This window comes from Anolis sagrei, chromosome 1 (assembly GCF_037176765.1).
Source record: "Anolis sagrei isolate rAnoSag1 chromosome 1, rAnoSag1.mat, whole genome shotgun sequence".
Taxonomy (NCBI): domain Eukaryota; kingdom Metazoa; phylum Chordata; class Lepidosauria; order Squamata; family Dactyloidae; genus Anolis; species Anolis sagrei.
This window is the reverse complement of record NC_090021.1, coordinates 236033460-236054543: the sequence shown is the minus strand read 5'-3', so window position 1 is coordinate 236054543 and position 21084 is coordinate 236033460. Positions and strand designations below refer to the sequence as shown.

Genomic DNA, 21084 nt, shown 5'->3' with positions numbered 1-21084 from the left:
GCCAGATGTGGGAAAGGAGACTCCTGCGAAGGGGGGGGGGGGGGAGTGTGGTGGTGGGAGAGAGAGAGAGAGAGAGAGAGAGAGAGAGAGAGAGCCCAGACTCTCTTCCCAGTCAAACAGCGGAGCGGCTGTGCTTGGATCCTTCTGCCCCCAGAGAACTCGGAGACAGACAGTGCCTTTTCCACGGCTTGCGGGGAAGGAGGAGCCTGCCTTGCCCACGGCTGCCCCCCGCCTGTGAGCCTTGCTCAGCCCCGGAGGAGCCCCCCGCCTGACCCTCGGTTGGGTGGGTGGGAGGGAGGGAGGGGGGAGGAGGAGGAGGCAGAGAGACGCGGCCTGAGATGTTGGCCCGGCTGCTGCTCTTCCAGGCGGCCTGGGGGTCCGCGCTCCTCCCAGGGGCCCAGGGCAGAGCCTACGGCGGAAGGAAGAAGCTGGCCAACTTCGCCTTGGAGAGGTACCGCCCCAGAAGGGACCCCACACTTCTCACCCAGGTCCCACCGCTGCTCTCCCCTCTTCCTCCTTCTCCTGGTGGACTTTCTTTGGAGGTTTGGGGACAACAACCCACCCTTCGTGATGTCGCCCCAAAGTCGAGCCTCGCTCCCAATTCCACTAGTCTGCGGGCAGGGAAGAGCAGCTTCTCCTAGCCCCTGGCCTGCCTCTCTTTCCTGGCTCTCCGCATCTTTTGTGCATGTGCTGAGAGGCAGCACCGCCAGAGCGGAGTCTCGTGTCTCCTTCGCTTCTTTCTTTATTTTGTCTCCTTCGCAGAACATCCATCACCTCCTTCTGTCTGTTCTTCCAACAACCTGCCTGACTTATCTTTTTAATCAGCTCCGGGGGGGGGGGGGGGGGGAGAAATGGGCAAAACTTTGCCTACTGGATTGTTTTGATTTCTAGGCTGTATGGTTGTATGCATTATCTCCTGACGTTTCACCTGCATCTGTGGCAGACATCCTCAGAGGTAGTGAGGTCCATTGGAAACTTTTTTTTCGTGTCAGAAGCAACTTGAGAAAATGCAAGTTGCTTCTGGTGTGAGAGAATTGGCCGTCTTGCAAACATGTTGCCCAGGGGACGCCAGGATTTTTTTAATGTGTTACCATCCTTGTGGGAGGCTTCTCTCATGTCCCCGCATGGGGAGCTGGAGCTGACAGAGGGAGCTCATCCACGCTCTCTCTGGATTCAAACCTGCAACCTGTCAGTCTTCAGTCTTGCCAGCACAAGGGTTTAACCCATTGTGCCAACTGGGGCAGTAGAAACTAGGAAAATGGGGTTTATAGAAAAATAATATAACAATAACTTTATTTTATACTCCGCCAACCATCTCTCCAAGGAGACTCAGAGCAGCTGACAAGGGACAAGTCCAAAATTACAAGTAAAACACAGCCAATAAAAACATCAGATAAAATATAAAAACAACACAGTTATAAACAACATCAAAACAATAAGGCTGAGAAAAGAATATAGCTGAGGTACAGACTCACTGAGTGCAATACATTTTGATGGGCTTTCCTGGTTTCCAGCAGACCTCACAACCTATGAGGACGCCTGCCATAGATGCAGGCGAAACAACAGGAGAGAATGCTTCTGGAAAATGGCCGTACAGCTCGGAAAACTCACAACAACCAAGTGATTCCAGCCATGAGAGCCTTCAACAATACACTTTGCCTACTGCCACAAGCTGCACAATCTCATCCAATTGGAAGAGACCACAAAGGCCATCCAGTCAACCCTCCTCAAGTGTTACGGTGTGGACTTGCTCTCAAGTGATTCATCATTTGCACAACAAGTGGGCCGAATCATTGGCTGGGCCACCACAACCAAGGGACTGGGTGTGGGGTACATAAGAAGGGGAGCAAGTTGTGTTGGCATCACTGTGTGCCCAAGCACAGTTGTTGTTTTCTTCCCCCATTCAGGCTAGTTTATTCATTGCGGATTGCCTCCTAAAGTTGAAGCTTTATGTGTTCGCAAAGCTTGGAACGGCATGGAAAGTAGCAGCTTGTACTTCAGGCAAAAAGGTTTAGATAAACATGCTTCAGTAGGACAAAATGAAAAGCCAACCTGGGGCAGAGTGGCAAGGTGTATTGTTGCAGTTCTGAGTCTGCTTTTTTATATATCCTGGCCACTGCTTTCTTTCAATCTGGTACTGTTCTATCCTCTTCTGCTTTTACTCCAGTGCACCTCTTGGCCTTTTTGTGATTTGCCAGTTATTTCTGTCCCTCTCCTGTGGTCTTCTTATGAAACTAAAACTATTGCTACCTTCCCAACCACAGGAGCAGGCAAATCACCAAGTCACAAGTCCACCATGGAACCTTTCCCTAACTAATCAGACATCCCACCAACAGGGCAATGGGGAACTGTTTGCACAGCTACAACAGGGGTGGGAACCTGTTGCCCACTAAATAACTTTTCTTGCTGGACTCCAGCTCCCACTATTCCATAGCTTTTTTTTTCATGACAGGAGCGACTTAAGAAACTGCAAGTCGCTTCTGGTGTGAGAAAATTGCCAGCCTGCAAGGACGTTGCCCAGGGGACACCCAGATGTGTTACCATCCTGTGGGAGGCTTCTCTCATGTCCCCACATGAAAAGCCGGAGCTGACATACAGGAGCTCAGCCCCACTCCCTGGATTTGAACCACTAACCTTTTGGTCAGCAATCCTGCCAGCACAAAGGTTTAACCTATTGTGTCACCAGGGGCTCCAGTAGCTATGCTGGCGAAGGCTGAGGGGAATACCAGCCAAACATCTAAGCAAGCATGACTTTCTCACCTTTGCTTTATAGTGGCCTTGCTGAGATTGAGCAGTGAATAGAAATATTGACTCTTTTAAACCATTGGTCCTTGCTTTAGTTGCCTTGTGGTACAGTCGTGATTTCCTCTGCCTAGGACTGGTTGAAACATGCAATTTCATTTGGGTTGCTTCTGCAAGGAACTCTTTGTAGCACTTTATTGCATAATAGGTTTTGGGAAGGGGATGCAATTGTGTAGCAATCTGGGTATGGACAATGAAAATTCACATCATACAAGCTTTCAAACCTTCTCTGGCTTTACAGCATCACTGAGTTGGAGAAGACCACAAGGGCCATCCAATGCAACCCCCTGCCATATACAGTTAAAAACCATGCATGATGTATTAAGTGCATTTTGGCTGGCCCAATAAAGGTACAGTGGGCCCTTGCTCTCCTTTAGGGTTTGATTCCAGAACCCATGTTGATACAAAAATCAATTGATGCTTTAGTCCAGTGATTCTCAACCTGTGGGTCCCCGGGTATTTTGGCCTACAACTCCCAGAAATCCCAGCCAGTTTACCAGCTTTTAGGATTTCTGGGAGTTGAAGACCAAACATCTGGGAACCCACAGGTTGAGAACCACTGCTTTAGTCCCATTATATACAATGGTGTCGTAAAATGGTTTCCCTTATTGAAAATGGCAAAATCAATGTTTGTGTTTTGGATTTTTATAAAATGTTTTAAAGCCAAGGATAGTTGAAACCATGGATGCAGATTCCTTGGATATGAACATCAGACCGTACTATGGTTTCGCTGTTGTATGTTGCTGTTTCATCAATACAGCTACCCCTAGATAATGGTTTTGATTAGGGCCACCTAGTGATGTTACTTGGTAAATGGATATCTTGACTTGTTCCTCATGAGGGTTAAATGGTTGCATGCCAACTTGCAATTTGAGCACATCATTTAGACAACTTTGAAACTCTGAATGCAACTGGCAGGGAGTTGGACTGGATAGCCCAAGAGGTCTCTTCCAACTCTATGATTCTATGATTCTATACCATGCTGCTTCCTGCCTGGTATGATCAGAAAAGTCACATGAACTAGCTCTACAGCAGAACACAGTTGTGCATTTGTTGCTGCTCTCAGATATTCTCACACCATCTCTTGATATTCCTAGACGTCGCCTTGGTCCACATGTTTGCCTCTCTGGTTTTGGAAGTGGCTGCTGTCCTGGGTGGATACCAGCTCCAGGCAGTGGACAGTGCACCCTACGTAAGTAATCTGGGGGAGGCATCGATTCACTCACCTCTTGAACTCAAACAGTGAAACTCTTTTGCTTCATGGTTCTCAGCCTGAAAGACAATATTCACGAACTCTCAATGAATTTAAAAATGGATAATAAGTCTTCAAAGATGGAGTGGCAGGTGATTCAGGTAGCTATAGCATTTGATGTACCATGTGGCCAGCAGACCTATATTTTCCAGTTTGGCTACAATTAGATACCAACTTGTCATTGGCTTAATAATAATTATCTTAACCTAATAAGAATGGGAATTTTGCAAAAGGAAATAAGAGGGTGAAGTATCTCTCTGCTGGTAATAGCAACCTTCTTCAAGCCTCCACTAGTAATTTGTTTTATATATGGTTCTGTTTGCATACTATATTATATATGTATGTTTCGGTATGCAGCTTTCCCTTTACTCTATGTTTCTTGAGGTTGTGGGAGGGGCTGCAGACCACACGATCATTTCTGAGACTGCTCAGAGCTCAGGCTCCATTTTAGAGGGCAGATGCCATGAGACTTTGGATTTTTAAAAGCAAACTCATGTTGCTGTTGATTGTAAGAAAGATACCATGTGTTGTCTGAACAGAGAAACCACTTCAAATCTATTTGTAACTGGATTGACAAGTTATGTACATTTATGCCGAATATATGAAGGTTGTGAGTAAACCTGAGATGTTACTTTTAACAAAGTCTACTTTATTTTTGTCTCTTGAGAGTATGATATAGAAACAAGATATTTTATGGGAGAGTAGATGTATTTTTGGGCAACTGAAGAAAAAACTTCTGAAGAACTGCTATATTTTGTGCATTGGCATAATCTCTGTTCCTAACAGATCACAAACAACTAGGTTATTCAAATGAGTTTTTTGGTTATTCTCTGGAAGATCATACTTTCCCAAAAGGTTATGATTTTCAAATGGTTGTAAATACCATTTTTCTCCAGAAGGTTATGGAGATTCTGGCTTTCCAAAACTCTAAGTTTTAGCATGTAACCAAACTATTATTCCCAGGATTCTTAGAGAGAAGACAGATTGATAAAGTATATAAAATCAATTTGGCTTTGTAGCATTGTATAAAAGCAATAGGATTTTTATTGGGTTTTTTGTGACAGCTGACAAGGGGGAGGGTAAAAACCTTCTGGATAATGTGTGGACAGGTTTTTTCTCAGAATACACAGATTTTCTATATCATACTTCTATACCATGCATACTGCCATGGCACCACATCTGACGAAATTAGATTTTCCCATTGTAGCATTACCGAGCCACGATGATGTGCAAATATGAAATTCTTCAGCATCTGTTCACAATGCTGGTGCTCCCCACTTGAGTTGTTCATTTGTTCATACAATGACACATAAGATCCAGCTGTTGGCATTTTGATTGCACTGCCAATTGCTCTCATTCACTTCCACCAGCTGGCAATTGAAGATGAGAGGATTTATTCACTAAGCACTTTGGAGATCCATGTTTGATTTATTTTCTTTTACTGTCTTTATTGTTCCCTGTTTGTTAAACCCTTTCTCTATAACTGGCATGGGCAAACTTTGGCCCTCCAGGTATTCTGAACTTCAACTGGCTGTTAGGAATTATGGGAGTTGAAGTCCAAAACACCTGGAAGGCAAAGTTTACCCATGGCTGCTCTATATGATCTCAAAATAGTAAATCATTATGTTTCTTTCCATGAATAATAAAAATATGTTTGTGCCACCACAAAATAATATTTTGATCTGGTGATGTAGGAGAACAAAGACAGGGTCATTCTAGCCATTCTAGGGAAGGAGCCCAGGTCCGGGAGCAGCCACCAGGAAGTCCCTGCCTGAGAAGTGTTGGGACAGAGAGAAGAGCCTCTCCAGACAATCTTAGGCCCCTTCTACACTACCACCAGAGAAGGATAATCCACATTATCTGCTTTGAACTGGATTATATGAGTCTACACTGCTATATAGTCCAGTTCAAAGCAGATTTTATATGGCAGTGTAGGAAGGGCCTTAGAGCTCTCATCTGCTCATACATAAAATACGGTCCTTCAAATATTCTGGACCACAGGCTTTAGGGCATTGTTGGCCAAAACTAGCATTTTAATGGCTCTTTGGGTCAACTGAAATTTTGGAACACCTCTGCCTTGATTTGCTCTGAGATGTATCTATTTGTCTTTTTGGCAGTCTAAGTTATTTATAGAGCTCTTCTCTCTCCATATTTCAGATCAATTGATTTGCTTCCTATCATCTTTCTTCACAACTGTACATAGAAACTGGCAATACAAATGCATAAACAATCCTGACTTTGCTATTCAGTAATTTAATTTTACACTTGAGAATCTTGTCTTCAAAGTCTTAGTCTACTTTGATTTTTTTTATTACAGTAGCAATTTGATTGATGACTGAGGTAAGATATAGGACATTTTTCACTGTTTCTAGGTCTTCATAAATGTACCCTATGTCGATCATTTGTAGTCATTACTTTTGTTATATTACTGTTCTACCTTAAACCTACTCTTGCACTTCACTGATTTTCTTCATTAGTTTTTCCAAGTCTTTGCGATTTTCTGTTGGTGATATGGTATCTTCTGTATATCTTAAACATTTTAAAATCAGATGTTCCTTCATCTGATTTTCACACGTCCTTCCTCTAAATCTAATCCGGTTTTATGTGTTCAGCATACAACTTAAATAGATAGGCTAATAAAATACAGTGTTCCCTGACCATCATCCTGTTTCTTCATATTCTGCCTAACAGTGGTCTCTTGTCCTGAGGATAGGTTATATATTAGGATAATCAAATATTGTGGTACACCCATTTCTTTAAGAGTGAGCCATAATTCTTCATGATCTTCACAAAGCCTAGAAACGGAAATGGAGATAGTTGGGATGATACAAATCAGACATTTGTTATTGTTATTGTTATCATGACACTGCTACTATAATTTTAAAGAGGCAGTATATGGAATAAGTTTTAATGTTTGTATTGGAAAGTGCTTATTGTACTTTTAAAGGTTGTATATTATTTGATGTCATGGCCTGTGGCTTGTAAAATAAACCATTCATTCATTCATCCATTCATTCACAAAGACTTTGCTATAACTGATAAAACACAGACTGATTTTCTCCTGAAATTCCTTGCCGTACTCCATTATTCAATATGTGTTTGCAATATGATCCCTAATGTCTAATTCTCACCTGATCTGACTAATGTTTGCTTGACTCTCTACCAGCACTTTGTTCCTTTGGCTGTGGCAGTGGCTTCTGCATTGCTCCCAACCTATGTTCCTGTAGAGATGGAGGGCAGGGCATTACATGTCAAGGTAAGGGGTATGTTGTGTGATGCTTTTGTGTGTGTGTGTGTGTGTGATTCGGAATCGACTTGAGAAACTGCAAATTGCTTCTGGTGTGAGAGCCCTTGTTTTTTTTTATGTAAGAAGCGACTTGAGAAATTACAAGGTGCTTCTGGTGTGAGAGGCCATCTGCAAGGACGTTGCCCAGGGGACACCCAGATGTTTGATGCTTTATTATCCTTGTTGGAGGCTTCTCTCATGTCCCCACATGGGGAACTGGAGCTGACAGAGGGTGCTTATCCACATTTTTCCTGGATTTGAACCTACGACCTGTTGGTCTTCAGTCCTGCCGGCACAATGGGTTAAACCCTTGTTCTGGCAGTACTGCTGATTGAAAGGTCAGCGATTTGAATCCAGGGAGTGGGATGAGCTCTTATTTATCAGCTTCAGCTTCTCATGCGGGGACATGAGGGAAGCCTGCCACAGGATGGTAAAACATCTGGACATCCCTGGGCGACGTCCTTGCAGATGGCCAATTCTACATATCAGAAGCTAATTGTGTCATGCTGTCAATGATTTGGTTTGGAATGGCGAGGTCTTCTGTTTCTGGCTTTTTGGAAGGCATTCAAATCCGATGTTAGAAATCAGACGTGAAAACAGGATAGGGTTTGCAAATTGGCATATTATTTGGGACCTTAGTAGACCTGCAGTATCTATAGGGTTCTGTTTTAGGACCTGCCATGGGTACAGGAAAACATGGATGATCATGCCCCATATTATTAAACGTTATTCAAGTTAACGTCACCACTATTGACTAATATGTGGTGCAGTGATCCATGGTTGCTGGAAAACATGTGCCCACTGTACTATATCTAGGTGAATATCTACCTAGAAAGAAATCCTGCCAGTGCAGTTTTCCCTACCATGGCAGAATACAACTCTTTGCTTAAGGCAAACTGCACTGACCAACATTCTCAATGACAGAAAAAATGGGAGTGAGAAAGAGTAGCTTTTAGGAGAGGAGATAATTTGTATTATATATCAAGAGTGTAACACTGTTCTTTCCTGCTAATGCATGTGCATGTCTAAAAATGCCTAATTTAGTCCAATTAATATGGAGTCTATGGAAATACTAGTCAGGGATGGGGAACTTGAGGCCCTTCAGATATTGGCTTCAGTCTCCCAACTAGCTCAGCTAGTGTAACTTCTAGTCAAGGATAGCTCTAATATCATTTGATGAGCCACAGATTATTCACTCCTGCCCTAAGACCTGCATGATACAGGTTGCCAGAGGAGATATTATACTTGGTTTAAACCTCAGATTCAGTTCTTTCCACCTGTGACTTCAATATGCTACTGTGCTGCGGTGTCCTTTTTCTGTAATGTGAAGATACATCTGCGGTCTGCAAATTCAATACCATCATTTGAATTTATTTGCCAGTGTGAAATGACATTGTGAAAAATATACCATCATCACCGTCACCATCAGTTATTGGCTGGAGTCATTCTAAAGTTGTTTTTCTCTTTAAGGAGTGGAACTGCTCAGTGTTGGCTTGCTTCCTTTTGGCATTGGAGAGTACTAGGCATGGGGTAGTTGAACCATAGCCAGCATCTGTCTGCAGGGACTGATCACTGCTGTGCAAGACAGCTTGCTTTGCCATAAGGAACCCTGCCAACAGTAGCTCTACCTCACTTCTCCCTAGAGCCAGCCTTCAACATTTTGGTGCTCCAAGCAAATTATTAAGATGTCTTCCCTCTGAATAGTCCTACAAAAATCAGAATGGCGAAGAAAGTTAAATGAATATCCTTCAGATGGACTAGACAGAGAGAGAAGAAAGGCGATAGCTTTAATGGGAAATAGCTTCATGATGTTCACTATATGACGAGAACCAATTTATGTCCTACACAGTCAGAACAAGGATTTAGAAAACATGTTGTAACAATCTGGATGAGTTCCAGTTTATGTAATCATATGTTTTGCAATGATGCCCATGTACAGTTCAATGCAGTTTGAGGGGTGGTTTTTTTTGTTTTTGGTGCTAATTCATTGGATTATGGTGCAATAGTCAGAGTATATATATCCCCCCTCCCCGAATCCCCTCTGCAAAACAACAGAATGAAAAACACAGCACTAGACCCCCTTGTTTGCTCACAATGACTGCTGACATTCATTTTGTCCCACTATCCAGCTTTTCCCTGTAGTTTTTGAGCTCTGATGACAGGGCCTCTCAACAGTATCCACCTCATGTGGAAATGTCTGAGGGTTTTTCACCCTATCTTTATTTTCTGCTAAAGTAACATGGTTTATTTCATCATTATGGATCTGGGATTGTAATTCTGCCTTTCACACTTCTGTTCTGGTCTTGTGACTGTAGTAATCACTTGCCTTATAGCTTTTCTGCACAGGGAGAAATTTTGGATCTAGTACTTCATTACTTGAAACCCTTTGGAAGCTCGCAGCTATGTGCTGACACTGGAGCAGCCAGATCTCAGGGTCTGGCCTTGAGTCTCTAGTTTCCATGGGTCATCTCCAAGTAGAAGACAATGGTGCAAATTCTCCAGTTTTGATGGGCTCAATTCTGCGCATGAAAAAAGGACTGTGTGCAAATCTTTAGCTAAGCTAGTTGGGCAACAGCAAAATACAGTTTGAAAGGTTTATTAAAATTCCACAATGTGCAAAGGCTCTCCAGGTGGGTACCCGATTTTGAAAAGCTACCTTGATGCCTGTCCTTCTTGTCCTTTCAGACCCTCCTAGGGCCTGTGGAGAGTATGGCTGTGACCTGGCCTGCAATCATGGGGGCTGCCAGGAAATGGCACGGGTGTGCCCTCTGGGGTTCTCCATGACGGAGACGGCCAATGGTGTACGTTGTACAGGTAAACCAGAAAACTGGGTTTCTTCTGCACAGCAATCCAGCACAAACCAAACTTTGCAATTATTCCCAGGCATATTCTAGGACCTTTTGCAATCTCCATTGCTCTTCCACCATAACCTTCATGTGAAATTGTAAACCACTTTGGAATGTTATATTTACCATATTTGTACCCTGCCCATCTCACCCCCAATGGGACTCAAGGCGGCTTTACACATAGGCAACAATTCAATGCCATAAAAACAACATACAATTAAAACAGACATTTAATGTTATTCCTCCTTTCCTCTGTTCAAGTAGGTGTATACTTATATCTTTTAAATTACATGCCTTTGAGTAGGATCCCACTCTTTCTGGTTGATTTACTATAAAGCACATGGTGTTAAATAAGCAATACTATTACTACTACTGGTGTCTAGCACTTCTCAAACATGGACACCATCCTCACCAGTAAACAGAACATAGCCGAAAGGGGGAAGACTAGCCTTTCAATATAACAGTATATAATTATTTATTATGGTTGACGACTAGCACCAAATCAATATAACTGTGTATTTATATTTATTTTACAAAATCCACTTTTAAAATCTGTGCTACACTCTTTTTCTACTATTGTATGAATGTGTAATATTATTTTTAAATGTAGGCATGTTTTAGTGGTAATGTTAAAATGACTAAGAAAAACAACAGATTGTTAACATGGCACAAACGGCAGACCAAAAAGGTAATAGTGGAAGTGTACCAAAGTGAAGATGCTTAGAAATAGATTTTGGCCACCCAAAGTGTCAAAACCATGTATTTACCAACAGGAGGAAGTGCATTATAGTTGTCCTTCTGATGAATACAGGGCTGTCTTGTTCTTTCCTTAGAGATTTTCAAAATGAAAACTGTTTTCATGTGATGGGCAACATGTCCATCCATTGCTGGACTGGCGGGGAAGCGTACTAGGTTGCTAAAAAAGCCCAGTATGATGAGGTCATAAGGTAAACATTGTTTAATAGGTGGGTACCTTGTTTAACGGAAGTGAACAACATGTAGCAGTACCAAAATAGAGTGCCAAGTAGTATTTCCTGTCTGTATCCATAATTGCTGAACAATTTAAATTACACCCAGTCTCTCAGTGCAGTTGAATACAGGAACTGTATTCTGTTTCTGTTTCTGAGAAAATTAAGAGTGATCCACACAATATGTCTGCCACATGCAGAAACAATTTTAAATAGCTTCAAGCAGTGAATGTCAGTGTGTGGTGGAACTTTAATGTAAACTGTTCTTCATGTTTAGTGTTGATTTAATTTCCCTCGTGTCACTGCAAACCTCAAGTGGGGAAGAAAATTGCCTGATGCGCTTGCTGAGCATTGCTTGAGATTGTGAAATAACTGGCAGATAAATAAAACAGAAATTTCTTGGAATTCTTTTGCAATACACAATTATAGTACTATGACTCCATGGTACCATCCTATGGAAGCCTAGGATTTCTAGTTTAGGAAGGGCTCTTTAGAATTATCAGTCAAAGGGCTCCTATGATGTCTTCGCAAACTATAATACCACAAGATGCAGCCGTGGATGTTAAAGTGGAACCGTAGTGCTATACTTGTGTAGCATTTGGTGTGTAGTTATGAGGGATTGCCCACTTGAATAAGAATTATGTACCGTATAAAGTTTTCCTTCAGTCACCAAAACTTAGAAAATCAAGTATACCAAATCATGTATACCATATTTGCTGTTTATTCCCTGTTTTGTACAACGCTAAACTAGATACAATGGTACAATAAGAAAGGGCAAAATAAAACTGTTGTCTTCTAAATAAAAATTGTGCCCCTAAAGACATTTTACTTCAGTCCCCTGACTATTAGCATTTATTTATTTATTTATTTGCACTATTTCTATTTTGCCCTTCTCACCCCAAAGGGGACTCAGGGCACAGAATACATATATGGCAAACACTCAATGACAGTTATACAATGACAAGACAGGCAACAGATAGAAGTATATATAGGCTATTTCCCAACTTTTTGGCATCTGTTGCATCCCAGATCAGGAAACGAGACCATAAGATTAAATCCACCACACTTGACTGTGGGAAAAACAATCCTTTTTTATTGATGAAAAAATGGTTACAAAATAGAGGAAAATGCAAAGTCAAAAAGCCACAGTAAAACTCAGCAGTCAGGAATATCTCTGAACTAGATCAACATTCCAAAAGCAACACTATAAAAACCTGGAACCTGTTAGTATCTCACTAACCGTACTTGGAAACTAGAAGCCTCTGGGAATGCAGGCCATGGGAAACGGGAACTCAGCCAAGGTAATGCCTCAGTCTAAACGATGCTTGATCTAACAAGACAGCCCGAGGGGAGACACTTTAAACTAAAGAAACTGTTTCAGGACATGCCTCCAGGATTGGAAGCCTCCTTTTCCTTTAATCTACTTGACCTTCGCAGACTCTGTGATTCACTCCTGTTTCCCCAAATCTGCCTTCTTCTATCCTCATTAAAAAAGGCAGGTGTTAACTCCTCTGGAGAGTTATCACCGCTTGATTCTGAAACATCCTCATTAGGATGTTTAGTTTCACTCTCCGAGCCACTGCCCTCAGAATCAACAGTTTCCAAACCATCAGGGAAAAATACATGTTCAGTAGCCTGTTCAGTTTCATCAGGAAATACAATCAAAGAATCAGGGTCAGGTTCACACGGAGGCTGAGGGTCAGTTTCACAGAGAGGCTGAGGGTCAGGTTCACACGGAGGCTGAACCCCAACAGCATCTTTGGAGGCTTTGCTCAGTTCCGGCCACAAGGAGTGCTGTCACTCCATCTCCTGAAGAGCTTTATTTGTTCATAAACTTTCCTCCTTTTTCTGATTGAAACACCATGCCTAAAACACCTCCCTGCTTTAATGCACTTCCTATTTATCTACTCACATTGCTGTTTTCGATCTGCTAGGTGGACAAGGAGTTGGGCTGAAGATCAGGAACTCACCCTGACCCATCTTTGAACTGTTAATCTTTTGGTAGGCAAGATTTGCTGCAGTTGCAGCTGGTGATTAACCTGCTGTCCTAAAGCATTGCTGTAACTCAATTTCAGTTGAGTGTTCAGATAGTCTTCCTATCCAAAGAAAAGCAGTTTACCAAGATAATCCGAAAAATATTTTGCACAGACAATTTTAGGATCTTAATCTCTGAAATGTTAGAGATCCAGGGACTGAAGGAAAATGTCATGTAGTGGACAGAATTATTTTTATGAAAATATCCTTGCAAGTTTTGGTTTTTGCTGTTTGTTTGCCTTCAAGGCATTTCTGACTTATGGTGATCCTAAGATGGATTGTCATCTTGTCGTGATGAGGGGGCTAGCGTGGAGGGGCCACAGGGGTGGATCCAGACCAAGCACAGTCCAAAGACCTCAATGGCAGAGCAGGTGGAGAATAACATGGTACATGTTACAATGGTTGTGAATGCAGAAGAAGGCTGCAACAGATTGAGAAGCCACCATTGTCGTGTTAACCATGCCACTGGTTGGGACCTCACTCTATGAAGATTGTGTGTTAATCGGCTGTGCACCGACCTCCACACATTAAAAAAAAACTCATGCACAGATGTCTCCCAAGAAAAATGGAGGTCAGCTGTGACCAGCAGTGGTGCAGAATTCAAAGAAATACAAATGGAGGGCAAAAGGAAGAAACATACCAAGAGGAAGGTGTGTCAAACCAACTCTGACCAGGACCGTCTTCCACCTGGAAACCGATGTCCTCACTGTGGGAGAACATGCGGATCAAGAATTGGGCTCCACAGCCACCTACGGACCCACCATCAAGACACTGCACTTGGAGGACTATCATCTTGGGCTATGAGGAATCACCTATGTAGGTAAGTAAGATCCTAAGGCAAACGTATCACAGGTTTCTTTGGTCCTGAGAATGTGGAGTTTGCCCAAGATCACCCAGTGGGCTTTCATGGCTGAACAGGGATTTGAACCTTGTTATTCAGAGTAGCATGCCAACACTCAAACCACTCCTGCTTACAGTCACTTAACAAACAAGCTTTAAGCTTTAGATATCACAATTAATCACCCTCCTTGGGAAATTGTCTTTCTTTCTGTTAGCACCAAATCCAGTCTCTCTCTTCCCATTTGTACTTCAACATTTTCTTTTCCTCAGACATTGATGAGTGCCTGAGTGCCTCCTGTGAAGGGCTTTGTGTGAACACGGAAGGTGGCTTTGTCTGTGAATGTGGCTCTGGGATGCAACTGTCAGCTGACCGGCACAGCTGCCTAGGTAAGTTTGAGTGAGACTGGAAGAGAAAATATGTAGTTGTGGAGGTTCAAAATGAAAAGAAATGTTGGGAAGTGAGTTGGCGGGAGAATAATTTTTGTGCGGGCGACTGATACTGACAGTACTGTTAACCATTTTCAACCCCAGACACAGATGAGTGCTTAGCAACACCCTGCCAGCATCACTGCAAGAACAGCATTGGCAGCTATAGATGTTCCTGCCATGCTGGCTTCTACCTCCATGGAAACCGGCACTCCTGCGTGGGTGAGTGTCCCTTCATTTATTGGGAGGCTAAGGAGAAATACATTAACTCCCAATGTGGAGGCAGCTAACATTGATGCCACTTGAAGAAAAATTCATCCTGTCTCCAAATTACATTTGAGTAGAAAAAACAAGAAAATATAATAACCTACAAACCATTGACAACAAAAATTATCCGCACAATAATTTTGAATTGAAACTCAAATTGTTTTATGTATTTAATTTCCAATTTTTTGTCAAAACGTGTTATTTTCAAAGCCTAAGACTTTAGTAGGCAAGAGTAGCCCAGTGACAACAGAAACAGCAATAGGTCTATTTGTCTGAGACTGAATACCATGTGACAGTAGCTATTTGTAGGGCTGATTAAAGTCATTTTGATGAAGGTGTTTTGGCACTCATTTCCATTACATCTACAGAAGTTGATTAGACTAGCAGTTGAACCTTCCTTTAATACTGGCATTAGATTAGAGAAGTTTTCCCCAAACTCTGGTCTTCCCAGAAGCTTCGGCTGCCTTGGCCAATGATCAAGAGTTCTAGGAACCAAAGTCCAAAACATCTGGAAGACCAGAGTTTGGGAATACAATGTTAGAGCTTTCCACTGCATTTCGAACCACCAGGTTTCATTCAAGTTCAGGGTTGGCCACATTGCACACACCAGCATTTCATCTCCCAGGTGCTACTATCTCAAAGGCTGCCTTTCAATGCCTGTCTGAGCAATCCAGAAAATGTTATATAAATGTAATGGTAGCATATTCTATTTTGATGTGCCAGTGGTTCCCAAACTTTGGGCCCCTAGGTGTTTTGGACTTCAACTCCCAGAAACCCCAGCCATCTTACCAGCTGTTTGGATCTGTAGGAGATGAAGTCCAAAACGCCTGGAGGCCCAAAGGTTGGGAACCACTACATGTGATAATATTGTGTCGATTAGGATCAGGATGGATTAACATGTTGTTTTCTAGCACAGTTCTTTTACTAGGAGCCTAAATTCAAAAGAGAGAGCTTTGCATAGTACAGTAAACTAATAATGGAAAAGGTTCTTTCACTTTCAACAACAAAATAAAAATGCCATCATGTATATTGATGGGATGTTAGGTTTTCCCTATTCCTTTATATTGTTTTCTGAATGTAGGAGACTCTGGCTGACTGGGCAGCTGAAATTACCATAACATCGTCCTTTCCCTGCCTTACAATTCAGTGGATCTAGGAGCCCTGCTTGATGCTAGGCTAGACTGTCTATCTATCTTCCCAAATGTATACTTATAGGTGAAGGGTGAAATAAGGGTATCTCCCTCTAATAAGAATTCTGCCCAACTAAATTTAGTCCCCAAATTTCTTCCCTTGCAGAAAGTGAGACTTTGAAAAACATTCACACTTAGAACTCTTATATATGTGTATTTGCATTCTTTTTTCACTTTGTATACCTACCATTATTTTAACTGTTTTATTGAGATTTTGAGTTATTGCAATACAAAGAATTTGAAGATGAAGGAAAATGCAAATTGAGAAGCACAATCCCCACTGTGCCTAGCTACCCTCCTTGTAGGTACACTCTTGTATCTAGTTCAGTTTCATTTGCTCTAACTGGTCTTTGTTTCCTAAGCATCCCAGGTAAATACCTTTCTAATCAACTGTTACTTGATCCTTTTAAATTGGAGATGCCTAGAACAAAATCTGAGCCTATTTGCATGCAAAACATGTGCTCTGCCTCTGAGCAGGGTTTATTTCCCATAGCTGCAGCAGAAGGGGACAAATGAAAGGATCAGAATAAAAATTCACAGCTTTTTCCTCACTCACTTCACTATCACGTACTTTAGTGTTAAATGGGAACTATGGCCCTCATGAACATGATTTCACTTCCATTCTGAATATACATTTGAACTGTTTCAGAACCAGAACGAATTTAAAACTGTCTTAACTATAAAGAGTTGGTTTCCTGTAAAGAAGAGCCCCTGGTGGCACAGTGGGTTAAAGCACTGAGCTGCTGAACTTGCTGACCGAAAGGTTGCAGGTTCGAATTCAAGAAGCGGCATGAGCTCCCGATGTTAGCCCCAGCTTCTGCCAATCTAGCAGTTAAAAAACATGCAAATGTGAGTAGATCAGTAGGCACCACTCCAGTGGGAAGGTAACGGTGCTCCATGCAGTCATGCCGGCCACATGACATGTAATCACATGCCGGCCACATGACATGAGCTCCCGTTGTTAGCCCCAGCTTCTGCCAACCTAGCAGTTTGAAAACATGCAAATGTGAGTAGATCAATAGGTACCATTCCGGTGGGAAGGTAACGGTGCTCCATGCAGTCATACCAGCCACATGACCTTGGAGATATCTATAGACAACGCCGGCTCTTTGGCTTAGAAATGGAGATGAGCTCCAACCCCCCAGAGTCGGATATGACTGGACTTAATGTCAGGAGAAAATATTTACTTCCTGTAAAAAATTAAGAATGGCAAATTCCCTGAGATCTCAGTGGGATCAGTAACTCCTTAATTCCTCTTTCTATTAGACAAGAAATAGGAAAAATAAAAGAATGTCATAGTAGGTGTGTGTTCACTACCCAGCTGCTGTGTTGGTTCATAGCATTGTTACGGAATAATTTCCTTCCAAAGGATCCTCAAAGCTGCTGCAAATCTCTTTTAATCGTGAAAACAATATCCCAGCTCCGTTTTTTTTGCAATCCCCCTTTTCACCTTGTATGGCCAAGTTATGGCGATGGCTGTACAGACACAAGCTTGAGCCTATCCAGCCCTGATGTAAATCTCTAGCATCCTGTGCATCTGGTGCAGATGTAAATGAATGCCGCCGACCTAGCGAGAAACGAACCTGCCAGCATTCCTGTCACAACACACTGGGGAGTTTTATATGCAGCTGTCGACCAGGGTACCATCTCAGCGGGGATCGAGTGTCATGTGAAGGTAAGGGCTATCTGTGGTAAGTCTACAATGGTACAGTCATTCTGGGATTGAGGACTGAGAGTCTCAGCCAAGGACAGAGCAGAACAATTTCAGAGATACCTTGTCTGGAACTATAACACAACTGGATCACACCAGTGCTACACTTCATTTTTTTAAAAGGATACGTAAGTTCTTCTAATTATGGGAGATTTCAACCTCTAAAATTCTAAGAAAAATTAAAAATAGAAAAAAACATCATTTCTTTAACAAGACAGCTTTAAAAATGATACTAAAATGATATCAGTAAGTGGTAATTGGGTTGGTTGCATTTATTGGTGGCACAAATATTAGTGATACCTGAGTATCTTTTGCACTACCCAGTTATACTGCCAAAGACCTCAACGGCGGAGCAGGCGGAGGATAACATGACACATGTTACAACGGCTGCGAAGGCGGAAGAAGGCTGCAACAGACTGAGAAGCCATGGTCATTGTGTTAAACTACATCACCAGTGGAACCTCATCTGTGAAGACTGTGTGTTGTTCAGTTGTGCACTGACCTCCACACATTAAAAAAACCCACGCACAGGCGTCTTCCAAAGAAAATAAAAACCAAGCAATCAAAGTCCCATGGCGATCAGCGAGTGGCGACGGGGGCAGGACTGTGAAATCTGGAAGCCCCTAGTCACAGACTGGCACATGGGCGGTGGGTACGGACTCAGTCGTTCTACCTCAAGGTCCGAGGCAGTTGAGTAGTTCGGCAGCTGTATCCACGACTGAGCAGCCCTATTGAGGACCCACTCTGCTCACCCCACACGGGGAGGGGGCTAGAAAAGGTGCCCTAAACATAGTCTGCCTCACTTATCCCTGACTGGACTGCCGCGTCCAGTGGGGTCACCATCCTGCGGCCAAAAAAGGAAAATGAACTTCGGTACGTGGAACGTACGGACACTGATGGACAACAGTGACAGTGAACGCCCCGAACGCAGAACTGCCATCATCGCAAGGGAGCTGGGACGCTTCAACATCGACATAGCAGCCCTTCAGGAGACCCGGAGAGCAGGAGAGGGACAGCTGAAGGAAGAAAAAGGAGGCTACACCTTCTTCTGGAAGGGACTGCCCGAAGAAGACCAAAGAATGCACGGAGTTGGCTTCGCTATAAGAAATGATCTGATGAAACATCTGTCCGAAGCACCCACTGGCATCAACGAACGACTCTCCACCCTCCGAATTGATCTTGCCAAAAACCAACGGGCAACCATCATAAGTGCCTATGCACCAACACTAGACGCTGATGAAGACATCAAGGAGAAATTCTACTATCAGCTGGACACTGTCCTATCGGGGATACCTAAGGAGGACAAAATCATTCTCCTGGGGGACTTCAATGCAAGAGTCGGGCGAGACTTCGACCTGTGGCCAGGCACCATAGGAAAAGACGGGGTTGGAAACAGCAACTCGAATGGCATCCTGCTTCTCACCAAATGTGTGGAGCACAACCTTGTCATCACCAACACGCTCTTCCGCCAGAAAAACAAGTTCAAGACATCATGGAAGCACCCCCGGTCAAAGCATTGGCACCTCTTAGACTATGTAATCACACGTGCCAGAGACCGCCGTGACGTACTCCTCACAAGAGCCATGACAGGTGCTGACGACTGCTGGACCGACCACAGGCTAATCCGATCCACGATGGCTATCAAGATCGCCCCCAAGCGCAGACTCCAAGGAAGAAAGACAAGGCGCAAAATGAACACCCAAGCCCTTCAGGAGCCCTCCAGACGAGCCCATCTCCAAACAGCACTCAAGGACCATCTACCCACAGTACACCCCGAAAATGTTGAGGAACATTGGAACAAACTGAAGACCTCCATCATCCAAGCCTGCGAAGAAACTATTGGATACCAAGCCAAGAAACATCAAGACTGGTTTGACGAAAATGACATCGAGATCCAACAGCTAATCGACAAGAAAAGGAAAGCCTTCCAAACATGGCAGAGAGACATCAACTGTGCTGCTAAGAAAAAGATCTACGCCAGTGCAAAAGCTGAGGTCCAAAAAAGGACAAGAGAACTCAAGAACATCTGGTGGACAAAGAAGGCTGAAGAAATCCAACACCTGGCAGATACCCATAATGCTCAAGGATTTTTCAAAGCCACAAAGGTCATCTATGGGCCAAGAAACCATGGCATACAGCCTCTACGCTCATCAGACGGAACCAAACTCCTGAAGGACCAAAAGTCAATTGCACTACGTTGGAAAGAACACTACCAAAGCCTCCTAAACCGCAGCTCCAGTGTGGCCGAAGAGGTCCTCTCACAAATCCCGCAACAACAAACCAGGGATGAGCTTGCAGCACTGCCTAGTTTGGAAGAAGTCAGCAATGCCATCAGCCAACAAAAGAACAACAAAGCCAGCGGACCGGATGGGATCCCTGCAGAAATCTTTAAAGAGGGAGGACCTGCGCTGACACACCAACTCCACCAGCTCATAGAAAAAGTGTGGGTGACCGAGAAAATCCCAGCAGACTTCAAGGATGCCACCATCATCACCCTCTTCAAAAAAGGGGAAAGAACAGACTGCGGAAACTATCGAGGTATCTCCCTTCTAACCTCTGCTGGAAAAATCCTCGCAAGAATCCTTGCAAACCGCCTTCTGCCCCTCTCAGAAGACACCCTCCCAGAATCCCAGAACGGCTTCCGCCCCTCCAGAGGAACTGTGGACATGATCTTCACTGCACGACAACTCCAAGAAAAATGCAGGGAACAAAACCAACCTCTGTACATGGCATTCATCGACCTTGCAAAGGCATTCGACACAGTGAATCGCAGCGCTCTCTGGACCATCCTCCAAAAAATCGGGTGCCCAAGCAAATTTGTGAACATCCTGCGGCTCCTCCACGATGACATGATGGCAACAGTCTTGGACAGCAATGGCTCCCAAAGTGACCCATTTAAGGTGGAATCAGGTGTCAAACAGGGATGTGTTATTGCCCCAACTTTATTCTCCATCTTCATCGCCATGATACTACACCTTGTTGATGGGAAGCTTCCCACCGGAGTGGAAATCATCTATCGGACAGACGGCAAGCTATTTAACCTCAGCAGACTGAAAGCCAAAACCAAGGTCACAACAACATCTGTTATAGAACTCCAGTATGCTGATGACAATGTCGTCTGTGCGCATACAGAAGAAGATCTACAAGCCACTCTCAACACCTTTGCAGAAGCATACACAAAGCTTGGCCTGTCACTGAACATCGAGAAAACCAAAGTGCTGTTCCAGCAGTCACCAGCCGCCCCCTCTCCAATGCCAGAGATACAGCTTAATGGTGTAACATTAGAAAATGTCGACCATTTCCGCTACCTTGGCAGCCACCTCTCCACCAAAGTCAACATCGACGCCGAAATACAACACCGCCTGAGCTCTGCAAGTGCAGCATTTTCCCGAATGAAGCAGAGAGTGTTTGAGGACCGGGACATCCGTAGGGATACTAAGGTGCTTGTCTATAAAGCTATTG

At 43.4% G+C, this 21084-nt stretch overlaps 1 protein-coding gene across 5 annotated transcripts in view; it reads left to right on the top strand.

Moving 5' to 3' along the window:
* Nucleotides 1–314: 314 nt before the first annotated feature.
* The window catches only part of VWCE (von Willebrand factor C and EGF domains), a 41335-nt gene continuing 20565 nt past the window's right edge, over nt 315–21084 (top strand). For 3 of the 5 annotated variants that reach the window (XM_067462370.1, XM_067462378.1, XM_067462367.1), the window contains exons 1-7: nt 315–451; nt 3900–3994; nt 7221–7310; nt 10026–10154; nt 14299–14415; nt 14560–14676; nt 17437–17586. In XM_067462370.1, coding sequence (XP_067318471.1) covers nt 339–451; nt 3900–3994; nt 7221–7310; nt 10026–10154; nt 14299–14415; nt 14560–14676; nt 17437–17586 — 811 coding nt within the window. In that variant the 5' untranslated portion in view covers nt 315–338. Of the gene's footprint in view, nt 452–3899; nt 3995–6371; nt 6395–7220; nt 7311–10025; nt 10155–14298; nt 14416–14559; nt 14677–17436; nt 17587–21084 lie in introns of those variants that run through there. The other 2 variants (XM_060771026.2, XM_067462383.1) reach the window with 2 other exon arrangements.